At 42.6% G+C, this 12,301-nt stretch overlaps 1 protein-coding gene across 1 annotated transcript in view; it reads right to left on the reverse strand.

Annotated features, from left to right (window-relative positions):
- Positions 1–12,046, reverse strand: part of LOC139579048 (large neutral amino acids transporter small subunit 3-like) — a 41,267-nt gene extending 29,221 nt beyond the window's left edge. Inside the window, exons 1-5 of the mRNA XM_071407267.1 lie at positions 11,537–12,046; positions 1,586–1,746; positions 964–1,147; positions 628–683; positions 404–480 (exon numbers count right to left, since the gene is read on the reverse strand). Coding sequence (XP_071263368.1) covers positions 404–480; positions 628–683; positions 964–1,147; positions 1,586–1,739 — 471 coding nt within the window. The 5' untranslated portion in view covers positions 1,740–1,746; positions 11,537–12,046. The remainder of the gene's footprint in view (positions 1–403; positions 481–627; positions 684–963; positions 1,148–1,585; positions 1,747–11,536) is intronic.
- Between the last annotated feature and the right edge of the window lie 255 nt (positions 12,047–12,301).

The raw sequence follows: 12,301 nt of genomic DNA on the forward strand, positions 1-12,301 counted from the left end.
TTTTTTTGCCTTTACCTCCCCTATCTCACCTCATTTGCTCACACTGTATATAGACTTATTTTTCTACTGTATTATTGACTGTATGTTTGTTTTACTCCATGTGTAACTCTGTGTTGTTGTATGTGTCGAACTGCTTTGCTTTATCTTGGCCAGGTCGCAATTGTAAATGAGAACTTCTTCTCAACTTGCCTACCTGGTTAAATAAAGGTGGGGGGGAAAAAAGAAAAAAACAGTTTGATACAGTTACATGAATTCCATTCCAGCCATTACAATGAGCCCGTCCTCCTATAGCTCCTCCCACCAGCCGCTGGTTCGTTCTGGGAACTTGGAATCTTTGGATATTGTCATTGTTGTGTCCATGTAGAGGAGAAGGATGATGGGTGTGTGTGTGTGCCTCTCTTACCGTGAGGGAGGTGAAGGTCAGGCAGATTCCTCCAAAGCCGTTGAAGGAGACCGCGATGAAAATGAGGGCCGAGAGTACTGGAGGAGGAAAGAGGAGACAAGAGGACAGAGTGAGTGAGATCTACGCGTGCAGTGTAATGTAACAAGCAGAAGTTGTGTTTAATGTCATTTCCTGTACATTTAGTGTTCATTTACATGTGGTTTACAGCGGCTTAGGATTCTTACCTTCAGGGTTGTAGGCAGCTCCAGCTATCATGGCACAAGAGAAAGCAAAACACGCACTGCAAGAGAGAGAGAGTTGACGATGACGCTGACTGGTGAAGACAATGATGATGACAATGGTTGTGAAGATAATGATTATGGTCACGAAGATGATGAACATGATAATTGTTTAAATACTACTAATGATGACAATGCTCAATGATAATTGCGATGATGATGATGATTGTGATAATAATGACGATGATGACGATGGTGAAGATGACAATCACAGTGTAGATGATGATGATACTGTATACTATTATTATAATGATGATGACGACAATGTTTCCCGTCTTTTACCTGCCGAGGAGGCGGAGTGGGCGGGGCCCGTACTTGTCCATCAGGATACCTAGCGGCAGAGTGGCTGCACTCAGCAGGAAGGAGCCAATGGTAAAGCCCAGATTCAACATCTCTTCCTGGTCCACGCAGCTATGCCAGATACCACTGTCCCACGAACTGATGTTACTGAACACTGTCTCATTGTCTGGGAGGGGGGTGGAGAGAGATGGAGGAGAGAGGGGGGAGAAGGAAAAGGGTAAGGAGGTGGAGAGAGAGAGGGGAGTATACAAGACACAGGAAACCACATGTGCTATAGACATACATTATCTATGGACGTATACAGGGGCGAATCCCAAGTTCCACAGGAGTTGAATTGTCACTTAGTCAAGCATTGATATCAGTGGTAGGTAGGATTCACCCCACAGTATCTATGCACAGGTTTATGTATACCTGGGGTCAATTCCATTTCAATTCCAGACAATTCAGGAAGTACACTGAAATTCTCGTAAATGCTTTTCAATGAGGAACATTTTGAATTGGCATTTGGTCTTCTTTCTGAATTGACTGGAATTGAAATGGAATGGACCCCAACCCTGAAGTATACCATATCCCTGTGTGAGTGTTACCATGGATGGGGGCGTACTTATGCAGAGGTGTGAGTAGAAGCCCTCGTTCTTGAGCATGATGAGTAGCGATCCCCAGCCCAGCAGCACAGCAGAGAACAGCAGGTTCTCTATGACCGCAGTCACCGCCATCCACCAGCGCCTACGATAGGCCTGGGCCAGAGAAGGAGCCATAGCTGCTCTGGGGGGGGGGGAGGGAGCGAGAGAGAGAGCGAGAGGAAGCGAGAGCGAGAAGGAAAGGGAGAGAGAGGGAAAGGGAGGAAGATAGAGAGAGGGAAAGGGAGAGAGAGGGAAAGGGAGGAAGGGAGAGAAAGAGGGAAAGGGAGAGAGAGGGAAAGGGAAAGGGAGGAAGAGAGAGAGAGGGAAAGGGAGAGAGAGGGAAAGGGAGGAAGAGAGAGAGAGAGGGAGAAGGTGGTAAAAAGAAAAAGACAAGAGGAAGATAGAGAGTTTAACATTTAACAATCCTTTCTTACAGAATTAAGTACCGCACACACTGGCCGTACAGAACTTCAATGTTGCGTCAACAACTTGAAAGGTCTACAAAAACTAAAAATACATTTCAAAGCAAGAAAGGATGTTTTTTTTTTTTTAAGTATGCAGCTACTTTCCTCCTCACTTTCGTCTGAGCTCAGAGAGCAACAAAAGGAGAGGAACAGCAATACAAATTCTCTGTGGGATACCACTACTGAGAGTGAGGTTTACCACATGACTGACTCATCATCACCACCATCATGGCAACAACATAACTCTGGTTTCTGGAAAGACGCTGTGCTGAATGGTTTCTCTGCCAGTTCTGTTATAATCACTGAATATGTTGACATTGACTTTCTATAAATCATATCGCTAAGCAAGAGGCGATTCTTGAAACTCAGGGTTGGGCGGATTACTTGAAAAATAAGATTGTGGCCAGTAAAAGAGGTTAAGGTCATTTGAACGATAAATACGTCAATAGATAGATGTAACAGATCCAAGAGAAATTGTTTTTTGAGTTGGATGATCAATTGTGCAAATACTCTGAATGTAGACTATTCTAAGTTTGCAAAAACACATAGATCTGTCTGTGAATTAGTGCTGAGAGATTAACAGAAATGTTGGTTATTTATCGTTTTTGTCAGTTTCAAATATTTGAATTCCATTGTATTTTTGTTTTTGTTTTGTGAACTCAATACGCACATGGCCAGTTCCTCTAGCGATAAATCAAATCAAGCCCGAATTAGGGAGTTTTAGTTTCCGAATATTCTACATAGTTTAGCGCAGAAAACCTGGTAATTAACTACAATGACCATAGTCCATTGTGCGCCTACGTGTCCGGTCTGTGTGTTTCTTTTACGCCTGCTACGTTAGAATGCGTGATCGAGAGCAGTTGCTTTGTGAGGAACTCTACCTGAAAATACATTATCTGAGTGATTGATAATTGTTATTCAGCAGTCATAGAAGTATGCCTTATTTACCTTGAAGAACTACAAAATAGTGATTTTGTCAGACAGCATAGGCAGCAGCTAGAGATGAGATGACTTGGAATTAAACAATAAAGTCATCAAATAAATGTTTTATTATATACACAACAACTGAAATATTTTATTCAAATAATGTAACTAGATGATGGTTAATAAGTGATAAGCAGTAATGGGCAGTCTAACAATTTTATTCATTGTTTTATTCTGTGTTGTTACAGCATTCAACCCACATAATGCATAGTGCATAGTTTTTTGTATCTAAACCAAAATCGAAAACCGTGATTATTTTTTTGAACAATCGAACTGACCCCAAAAAGCACTAAATCGCTCAGCACTGCTGCAAAGACAGAACGGTAGATTTGAGAGTACTCATTTCCACTGTAACTAGAGGTTTAGCCTAGTGAGTAGCTGATTTGTGCTTGGGAAATGAACAGGGTGTGGCTGTGTTGACTAATTTCAAAATCCAATTAAAATGTGGGCTGATTCTGTTCTCAGTAAGTGGGGGTCTGATGTTTTTTGGTTTAAAAAAATGTTCCTGTGGAAAGCAACCAGGGAGAGCAAATGTTGTAGTTTTGGAGATTTCAAATAGATTAGAAAAAAAGGGAAAGGCTTCCATTCCCACTGAAAGGTGACTTCAAAGCTGTGTGGCTCAGCACAGCTTTCAAAAACTTGCCATCTCAGTGTGTTTGAGGCAATAACTTGAAGCCCACATCTTGATATTAGATGAAGTAATCCAAAACGTAATCAGCTGTTTTTAAGAATGTAACTGTAATCAGATTACTTGTGTTTACATATTTTTGGGGTTGATTAGTTACTTCAGTTTTGTAATCTGATTACGTAATCCCGGTTACATGTAATCTGTTAGTACTAGAGGTCGACCGATTAATCGGAATGGCCGATTAATTAGGACCGATTTCAAGTTTTCATAACAATCGGTAATAGGCATTTTTGGACACCGATTGTGGCCGATTTAAAAATTTAAAAAAGTTTTTTAAACTTTATTTAATTAGGCAAGTCAGTTAAAAGAACACATTCTTATTTTCAATGACGGCCTAGGAACGGTGGGTTACTGCCTTGTTCAGGGGCAGAGCGACAGATTTTTACCTTGTCAGCTCGGGGATTCGATCTTGCAACCTTCCGGTTACTAGTCCAACGCTCTAACCACCTGCCTTACATTGCACTCCACGAGGAGCCTGCATGGCAGGCTGATTACCTGTTACGCGAGTGCAACAAGAAGCCAAGGTAAGTTGCTAGCTAGCATTAAACTTATCTTATAAAAAACAATCAACCTTACAATCAACCAACCAAAACTACACATGGTTGATGATATTACTAGTTTAGTAGGCTGAGAGGCTGAGTAGGCTGAGAGCCCTTGGTTCTCTATGGAGTTGTAGGTCAGGGCGTGACTAGGGTGTGTTCTAGTTCATTATTTCTATGTTGGTGTTTATATGGTTCCCAATTAGAGGCAGCTGGTAATCGTTGCCTCTAATTGGGGATCATATTTAGGTAGCCATTTCCCACCTGTGTTTGTGGGATATTGTTTGTGTATGTGCTTGTTGCACCAAGTAAGTTACGTTTCGTTATTTGTTTTTGTTTGAAAGTTTCACTTAAATAAAAGATTTGGAACTCTAATCACGCTGCACCTTGGTCCGTCCATTTTCACGAGCGTGACAGACACATATTGCACTTTTACTTTCTACTCCAACACTTTGTTTTTGCATTATCTAAACCAAATTGAACATGTTTCATTATTTATTTGAGGCTAAATTGATTTTATTGATGTATTATATTAAGTTAAAATAAAAGTGTTCATTCAGTATTGTTGTAACTATCATTATTACAAATAAATAAATAAATCGTCCGATTAATCGGTACCGGCTTTTTTTGGTCCTCCAATAATCGGTATGGGCGTTAAAATCATAATCGGTCGACCTCTAGTTAGTACCTAATTCTGACCGTACAATAACTGCTTGGGGAAAAAACAGGGACAGTTTCCCTGTTAGTGTAGGTGGAAAGATCTAACTGCCATGAGGAGGGAGAGAGGAATAAGGGATTGGTGTAAAGAGGGATAAAGAAGACAAAAGAGCTGAATGGTGAGTAGAGTAGTGACCCCTGAATTGACCTTATTGCTGTGTCTGACTTCACGCTGTGGACCTATCAGGTATCAGACAGCAGGGACTGACACGAACACACACCCTGTTATTTGCATGTGCCTATGGCACACACATATGCACACGGCCTAACCTAGTGAGGGAGGGTTTAGATTCGTAAAATGTGCCTTGTAAAAAATGTGAAATTCTAGTGAGGAGATTTTCTTCCTGGTATAACTCACAAATATGCATGTTTGCCTGTGGCCAATAGGCATGAAGTCTGTATGCATTAGAAAGTGGTTGTCAGACGTACAGTACCAGTCAAAAGTTCGAACACGCCTACTCATTCCAGGGTTTATCTTTATTTTTACTATTTTCTACATTGTAGAATAATAATGAAGACATCAAAACTATGAAATAACACATATCGAATCATGTAGTCCCCAAAAAAGTGTTAGACAAATATGTTATATTTGAGATTCTACAAAGTAGCCACCCTTTGCCTTGATGACAGTTTTGCACACTCTTGGTATTCTCTCAACCAGCTTCATGAGGTAGGCACCTGGAAAGTATTTCAATTAACAGGTGTGCCTTGTTCAAAGTTAATTTGTGGAATGTCTTTCCTTAATGTGTTTGTGCCAATCAGTTGCATTGTGACAAGGTAGGGGTGGTATACAAACAAAAGAACAAAAAAAATAATGAGTAAGTATGTCCAAACTTTTGACTGGTACTGTAAGTGTGAATACATGCCAGTCTATCTGTGACTGTGTGTGTAGGTAAAGCAGGTTTGACTGAGGGTCTATTACCTCTCTTGAACACGTGCCTGCAGCCAGACTGGGACTCCTGCCAGCTGGGGACAAAAATAGCTGCAGTGGTCACAGACCTAGTGACACTTAACTACACTAGTACACTACATGGGAACACATCTATGTTGCACAGAATACCTGGTTATTACAATGGCTGGAGAAATGTTTAATGGGAAAACTCTTTTTCAACATCAAATTGGTCATCTCTAGCGCCACCCCAACATCAACATATGAAAACGGCGGGCTTCTATGTTTGTAGTCACAAAGATAGAAGATACGTTTTTTCCGATACGTTTTTTCCGATGACATCATCCGGAGACACTGATGACACCATCGGGTGTGAATCATGTGATTTTAACCAACTATTAGGTTACTTACTACCACATGTACATGACATAAGGATCTTGTACCTGGAACGTGCTCATACTGAACCCAAACATTGGAGAGTGTTAGACTTTGACCTCCAACCCCTGACCTCTCTGCTCCTTATGACACAGAAATGTATGATGGAGTATTGAAGATGACCTATCTGAACCCTCCAATTTAATTTAGGTGAGTATTAAGCAGACCGGGCTCGGTTCCACGAGGGGGAAAAAGAGGGCTTAGCCCACCTCAGTTGAGACGTGTGCTCCCTCAGTTTTAGTTACATGTTCCTATATAAAAATACCAAAAAAGTTCAAATGATTGAGTGACAGGTTGGCGCAAAATCTGTATCTCCCCTGCGCTGTGTCCACAAGCGCCGCCAGGATAATGTCTCCATAGCTCTCTCCACCTCCAACTGTTCCTGGAACAGAGGAGCCGGCCAGGACGACCTAACCGCAGGTTTTCTGTCCAAAAACCTTATTTTAACTGGTTCATGGAAAGAGTGGCTGGAATACTCAATATAATTCCAATGCAAGAACCCAAATGACGCCTCTCTGTGTAGCTACATATCGGTATGTTTCATCATAGAAATAGATACATTCTATTATGGTTTCCTTAGTAGCCTATTGGTTGTCGTGCTTGTAAATGGAACTGTACGTATTGGAAACATGTTTATTGTAGGCCGGCATTACTTAATTGATTACGTGGGTCGAATATGACCCACAGAAGTGTATTGCGCCATATCACAACGTGTTGCCGTACTCATGAGCGGCATGGTTTTCCATGTTTGAAGTGCGCCCATGGGCCTATTTGTTTGGCAAGACAGTTGTGCATGTAGTAGGATATGTTTTGGCTATTTGGATCTCCATTCGCCTTTTGAATACTGCGTTTGTTTACTGTTAATGTAACTAGCCTAAATACAGATTGTGTCATCCCTTGATCAATCTGATATTTTGTTTACTATGCTTCCTTGCTACAGTTGTTTTGTTCAGTTCTCAGTCATTCATTCTTATTCGCAGTTGTGTCGTTATTCTAAGCCAAACTGCTTGCTTTTCAGTATTTTAGTTTGCACACATGAAAAACTAGGATACTACTTTCAGCATTTAGTTGGCCTTATTTTGGTAAGACAGCAGTGTGTACGGCTGCATTCACATAGTGTTATGCACCTATTACAAACAGCCTATCTATCTTGTAGCCTATATTCATTACCAAAATGGCCCTGCTTCAGTGCTGATACAGCGCAGTGGAGATCGGCTATTTTAAAAGCACTCAATGGTCTTGGAGTCTCGGCATTTGAACTTTATGTTTATTGAATTCAATATAATTCCAATGCAAGAACCCACCAAAATTGTACCCCCTCACTGATTTCAACTACCCCCTTAGTCATTTTATCCTGGTGCCGGGTCTGAAGTGATGACCCCCTCTGAAGAATCCCCCTCTGTCCATTTTGGTTGATCTCTCTCCCCTTAACATCTCTCTCTCCATCTCCTTTGTCTCGATCTCTCTGATTCAGAGATATCTAAGGAAGTCTCGAGCCATTGCTCGCCAGAGGTAGAGTTTCTCATGATAAGCTGCAGACCACATTACCTACCGAGAGAGTTCTCATCTATATTCTTTGTAGTTGTTTACATACCACCACAGTCAGAGATTAGCACTAAGATAGCATTGAATGAGCAAACAAGAAAACGCTCACCCAGAGGCGGCGCTCCTAGTAGCCGGGGACTTTAAAGGCTAGAGCTACCGCTTTCAAGGAGCCGGACTCTAACCCGTAAGCTTATAAGAAATCCCGCTATGCCCTCCGACAAACCATCAAACAGGCAAAGCGTCAATACACCGGCTCTGACGCTCGTCGGATGTAGCAGGGCCTGCAAACTATTACAGACTACAAAGGGAAGCACAGTCGAGAGCTGCCCAGTGACACGAGCCTACCAGACGAGCTAAACTACTTCTATGCTCGCTTCTAGGCAAGCAACACTGAAACATGCATGAGAGCACCAGCTGTACCGGAAGACTGTGTGATCACGCTCTCCGCAGCCGATGTGGGTAAGACCTTTAGACAGGTCAACATTCACAAGGTCGCAGGGCCAGACGGATTAACAGGACATGTACTGCGAGCATGCGCTGACCAACTCGCAAGTGTCTTCACTGTTCAACCTCTCCCTGTCCGAGTCTGTAATACCAACATGTTTTAAGCAGACCACCATAGTGCCTGTACCCAAGAACACTAAGGCAACCTGCCTAAATGACTACTGACCCGTAGCATTCACGTCTGTAGCCATGAAGTGCTTAGAAAGGCTGGTCATGGCTCACATCAACACCATCATCCCAGAAACCCGGGACCCACTCTAATTTGCATACCGCCTCAACAGATCCACAGATAATGCAGTCTCTATTGCACTCCACACTGCCCTTTCCCACCTGGACAAAACCTATGAGAGATTGCTATTCATTGACTACAGCTCAGCGTTCAACATCATAGTACCCTCAAAGCTCATCAATAAGCTAAGGACCCTGGGACTAAACACCTCCCTCTGCAACTGGATCCTGGACTTCCTGACAGGCCGCCCCCAGGTGGTAAGGGTAGGTAACAACACATCCGCCACGCTGATCCTCAACACAGGGCCCCCCCAGGGGTGCGTGCTCATCCCCCTCCTGTACTCCCTGTTCACTCATGACTGCACGGCCAGGCACGACTCCAACACCATCATTACATTTGCAGATGACACAACAGTGGAAGGCCTGATCACCAACAACAACGAGACAGCCTATAGGGAGGAGGTCAGAGACCTGGCCGTGTGATGCCAGGACAACAACCTCTCCCTCAACGTGTCCAAGACAAAAGAGATGATTGTGGACTACAGGAAAAAGAGGACCGAGCATGCCCTCATTCTCATCGGCGGGGCTGCAGTGGAGCAGGTTGAGAGCTTCAAGTTCCTTGGTGTCCACATCACCAACAAACTAACATGGTCCAAGCACACCAAGACAGTCGTTAAGCGGGCACGACAAAACCTATTCCCCCTCAGGGGATTGAAAAGATTTGGCATGGGTCCTCAGATCCTCAAAAGTGCTACAGCTGCATCATCGAGAGTATCCTGACTGGTTGCATCACTGCCTGGTATGGCAACTGCTCGGCCTCCGACCGCAAGGCACTACTAAGGGTAGTGCGAACGGCCCAGTACATCACTGGAGCCAAGCTTCCTGCCATCCAGGACCTCTATACCAGGCGGTGTCAGAGGAAGGCCCTAAAAATTGTCAAAGACTCCAGCCACCCTATTCATAGACTGTTCTCTCTGCTACCACACGGCAAGTGGTACCGGAGCGCCAAGTCTAGGTCCAAGAGGCTTCTAAACAGCTTCTACCCCTAAGCCATAATACTCCTGAACATCTAGTCAAATGGCTACCCAGACTATTCACATTGCCCCCCTCCCCTCACCACTGCCACGCTCTGTTGTCATTTGTGCATAGTCACTTCAATTATCTCTACCTACACGTACATACTACCTCAACTAACTGGTGCACCCGCACATTGACTCTGTACATATTATTTTTTACTGCTCCTCTTTAATTACTTATTACTTTTATGTCTTATTCTTATGTTTTTTTTAAACTGCACTGTCGGTTAGGGGCTCGTAAGTAAGCATTTCACGCTAAGGGCTACACCTGTTGTATTCGGCGCATGTGACTAATACAATTTGATTTGCAATTCTTAAGCCAATATTCTATAAGAAGTGCTGGAACTCAAGAAAATGTGAGGAGCCTGTACATAGTACCGGTGTGTACTGGCCAGATTCAGGCACTGATCATAAGTCATTTTTTGTTTAGTGTGCTGGTAGAACCAAAGGAAAAAAGGGGGAAATAGTTTGTCAAAGAAGTATCTTTCTCTTTCACAGGAAGATGGCACAGACAGAAATGGCAGCTCTGCTTCTAGCTCCTACACAACTTCAGTATTTTTGTTGGCTGTGTGTCCTCCACCCAGTACCCTGCCCTAAACTTAGTCACTAACTGGCTACCACCCAGTTACTCAACCCTGCATCTTAGAGACTGCTGATCTATGTACATAGACATGGAATCATTGGTCACTTTAATAATGGAACACTGGTCACTTTAGTTATGGTTACATACTGTATTCTAATCAATGCCATCCTATTCACCTATTGCTGTATATATACACTATTCTAGATATGTACAGTATGTGGATAGAATATTTAGTATGTCTATACATATATATATACACTCCTAATATTTATATATTTCTGAATTCCATTCTTTTACTTTTAGATCTGTGTGTTTTGTTGTGAATTGTTAGATATTACTGCACTGCTGAAGCTAGGAACACAAGCATTTCACTACACCCGCATTAACATCTGCTAAATATGTGTATTCAACCAATAAAATTGGATTTGATTTACAAGAGAGTTGGAAAGCATCATTCTAAGAAATTCAGCAACTTTTGGAGGACAGTGGAAGTCAAAATGTAATCATAAACAAGCACTTTTATCAACTTCCACTACCCTCCAAGAGTTGAATTTGCTGAATTTCCTATTCCTGATTTAGGCACAGTACATACACTGAGTAAACACACAATATATAAAACCAGGGGTGGTAAAACCGCCCCACCTCTCTCTCGATCTCTGTCTGTCACTCTCCCTCTCTTTCAGCTATTTCCACTCGTGCGGCCTGTCCGTGGGTGGTGGACGCGCGTGACCCCCTCCTCGTGCTCCCCTGTGTGCGCACTGACAGCTGCGTCCAGGTGTCAACGGTGGTGCCACCTTTTACGTGCACAGCGCATAGATTACGCATGGATTGCCCAGTGGATTGGATTGCCCAGTGCTTACGCATGGATTACGCATGGATTGCCCAGTGTTTCTAAGTATACAAAGTTGATTATAAACAAACTACTGGTCACCCTCCATTATACCATTTTTTATGGCCAAACGACACCTGAAAAGTGGGAAGGACATTTTTTTATGTATATAATTAGCGCCAAACACAATAGTGTCAACATATTAACTTTAACATTGTGCTTTAACTTTAACATATAAAATCATCCGTGTCACTCGGTCTACGAAAAAGTAATGCACATTAATAGGATAACAAATGAAAGATTATGAAAAATAAAAAAGAATGGGGGGAAAAAAACTAATATACAAGAGAAGTATTGTGCCATGTGCGTAAAGTCAAATTCCTCTTACCAGACACACAAAAGATCAGCAACATATCTGAACATGCACAACAAAAAAATTGAAATTACTTACTTCAGACGCTAATCCCTGAAATAATTTATATCTATGGTAAATGGTTTATTTCCCTTCTTTAGTGAAAAAAAGCGGGATTTAAACTGTTTGTCTGCTGCGAACACGTTAGTCAATTACTGTGGGTCTTGTGAAACTTCACTACATTCAGTTAGTTCCTCGTCACAACTTCTTTACATTTGTATGGCTTTAAACCCCTCCTCTCTCCTTCCTAAAGTCTATATAAATGGACCCCCACCCACACACACGAGGTTCCATTTACGTATAAACGCAGCACGCTCAGTTGTCAGTGGCACTTTACAGCTGTCAAATAGAAACCTTGTTCCACTGCGCCACCTTGCGGCGAATATTTAAATACAAATACACAAACAGCATAATACGGATTTTTCTTGATCAGGGCCCAGGCTAAAACCAGGACCCAGAGTTGTTCCTGGTGAGATTAGCTGACATCAGGGTTTCCCAAACGCGGTACTGCCCCACACCTCCCCTGGGTGCACGTTTTGGTTTTTGCCCTATCACTACACAGCTGATTCTCATCAAGCATTGATTATTTGAATCAGCTGTGTAGTGCTAGGGCAAAAAAAACAAAAGGTGCATGCAGGGGAGGGGAGCCCAGGACCGGGTTTGGGAAACCCTGGCCTACATGGTGAGGGGCCATATTGAGACACACCATGGCTTTACAATGTGAAGAATACACTAACCAGAGCAATAGATTTAAATACATGGCTCTGATCCCATCTGTCAAATTAGAAACAACAGAAACATACA

The sequence above is a fragment of the Salvelinus alpinus genome, chromosome 6 (genome assembly GCF_045679555.1).
Source record: "Salvelinus alpinus chromosome 6, SLU_Salpinus.1, whole genome shotgun sequence".
Classification (NCBI taxonomy): domain Eukaryota; kingdom Metazoa; phylum Chordata; class Actinopteri; order Salmoniformes; family Salmonidae; genus Salvelinus; species Salvelinus alpinus.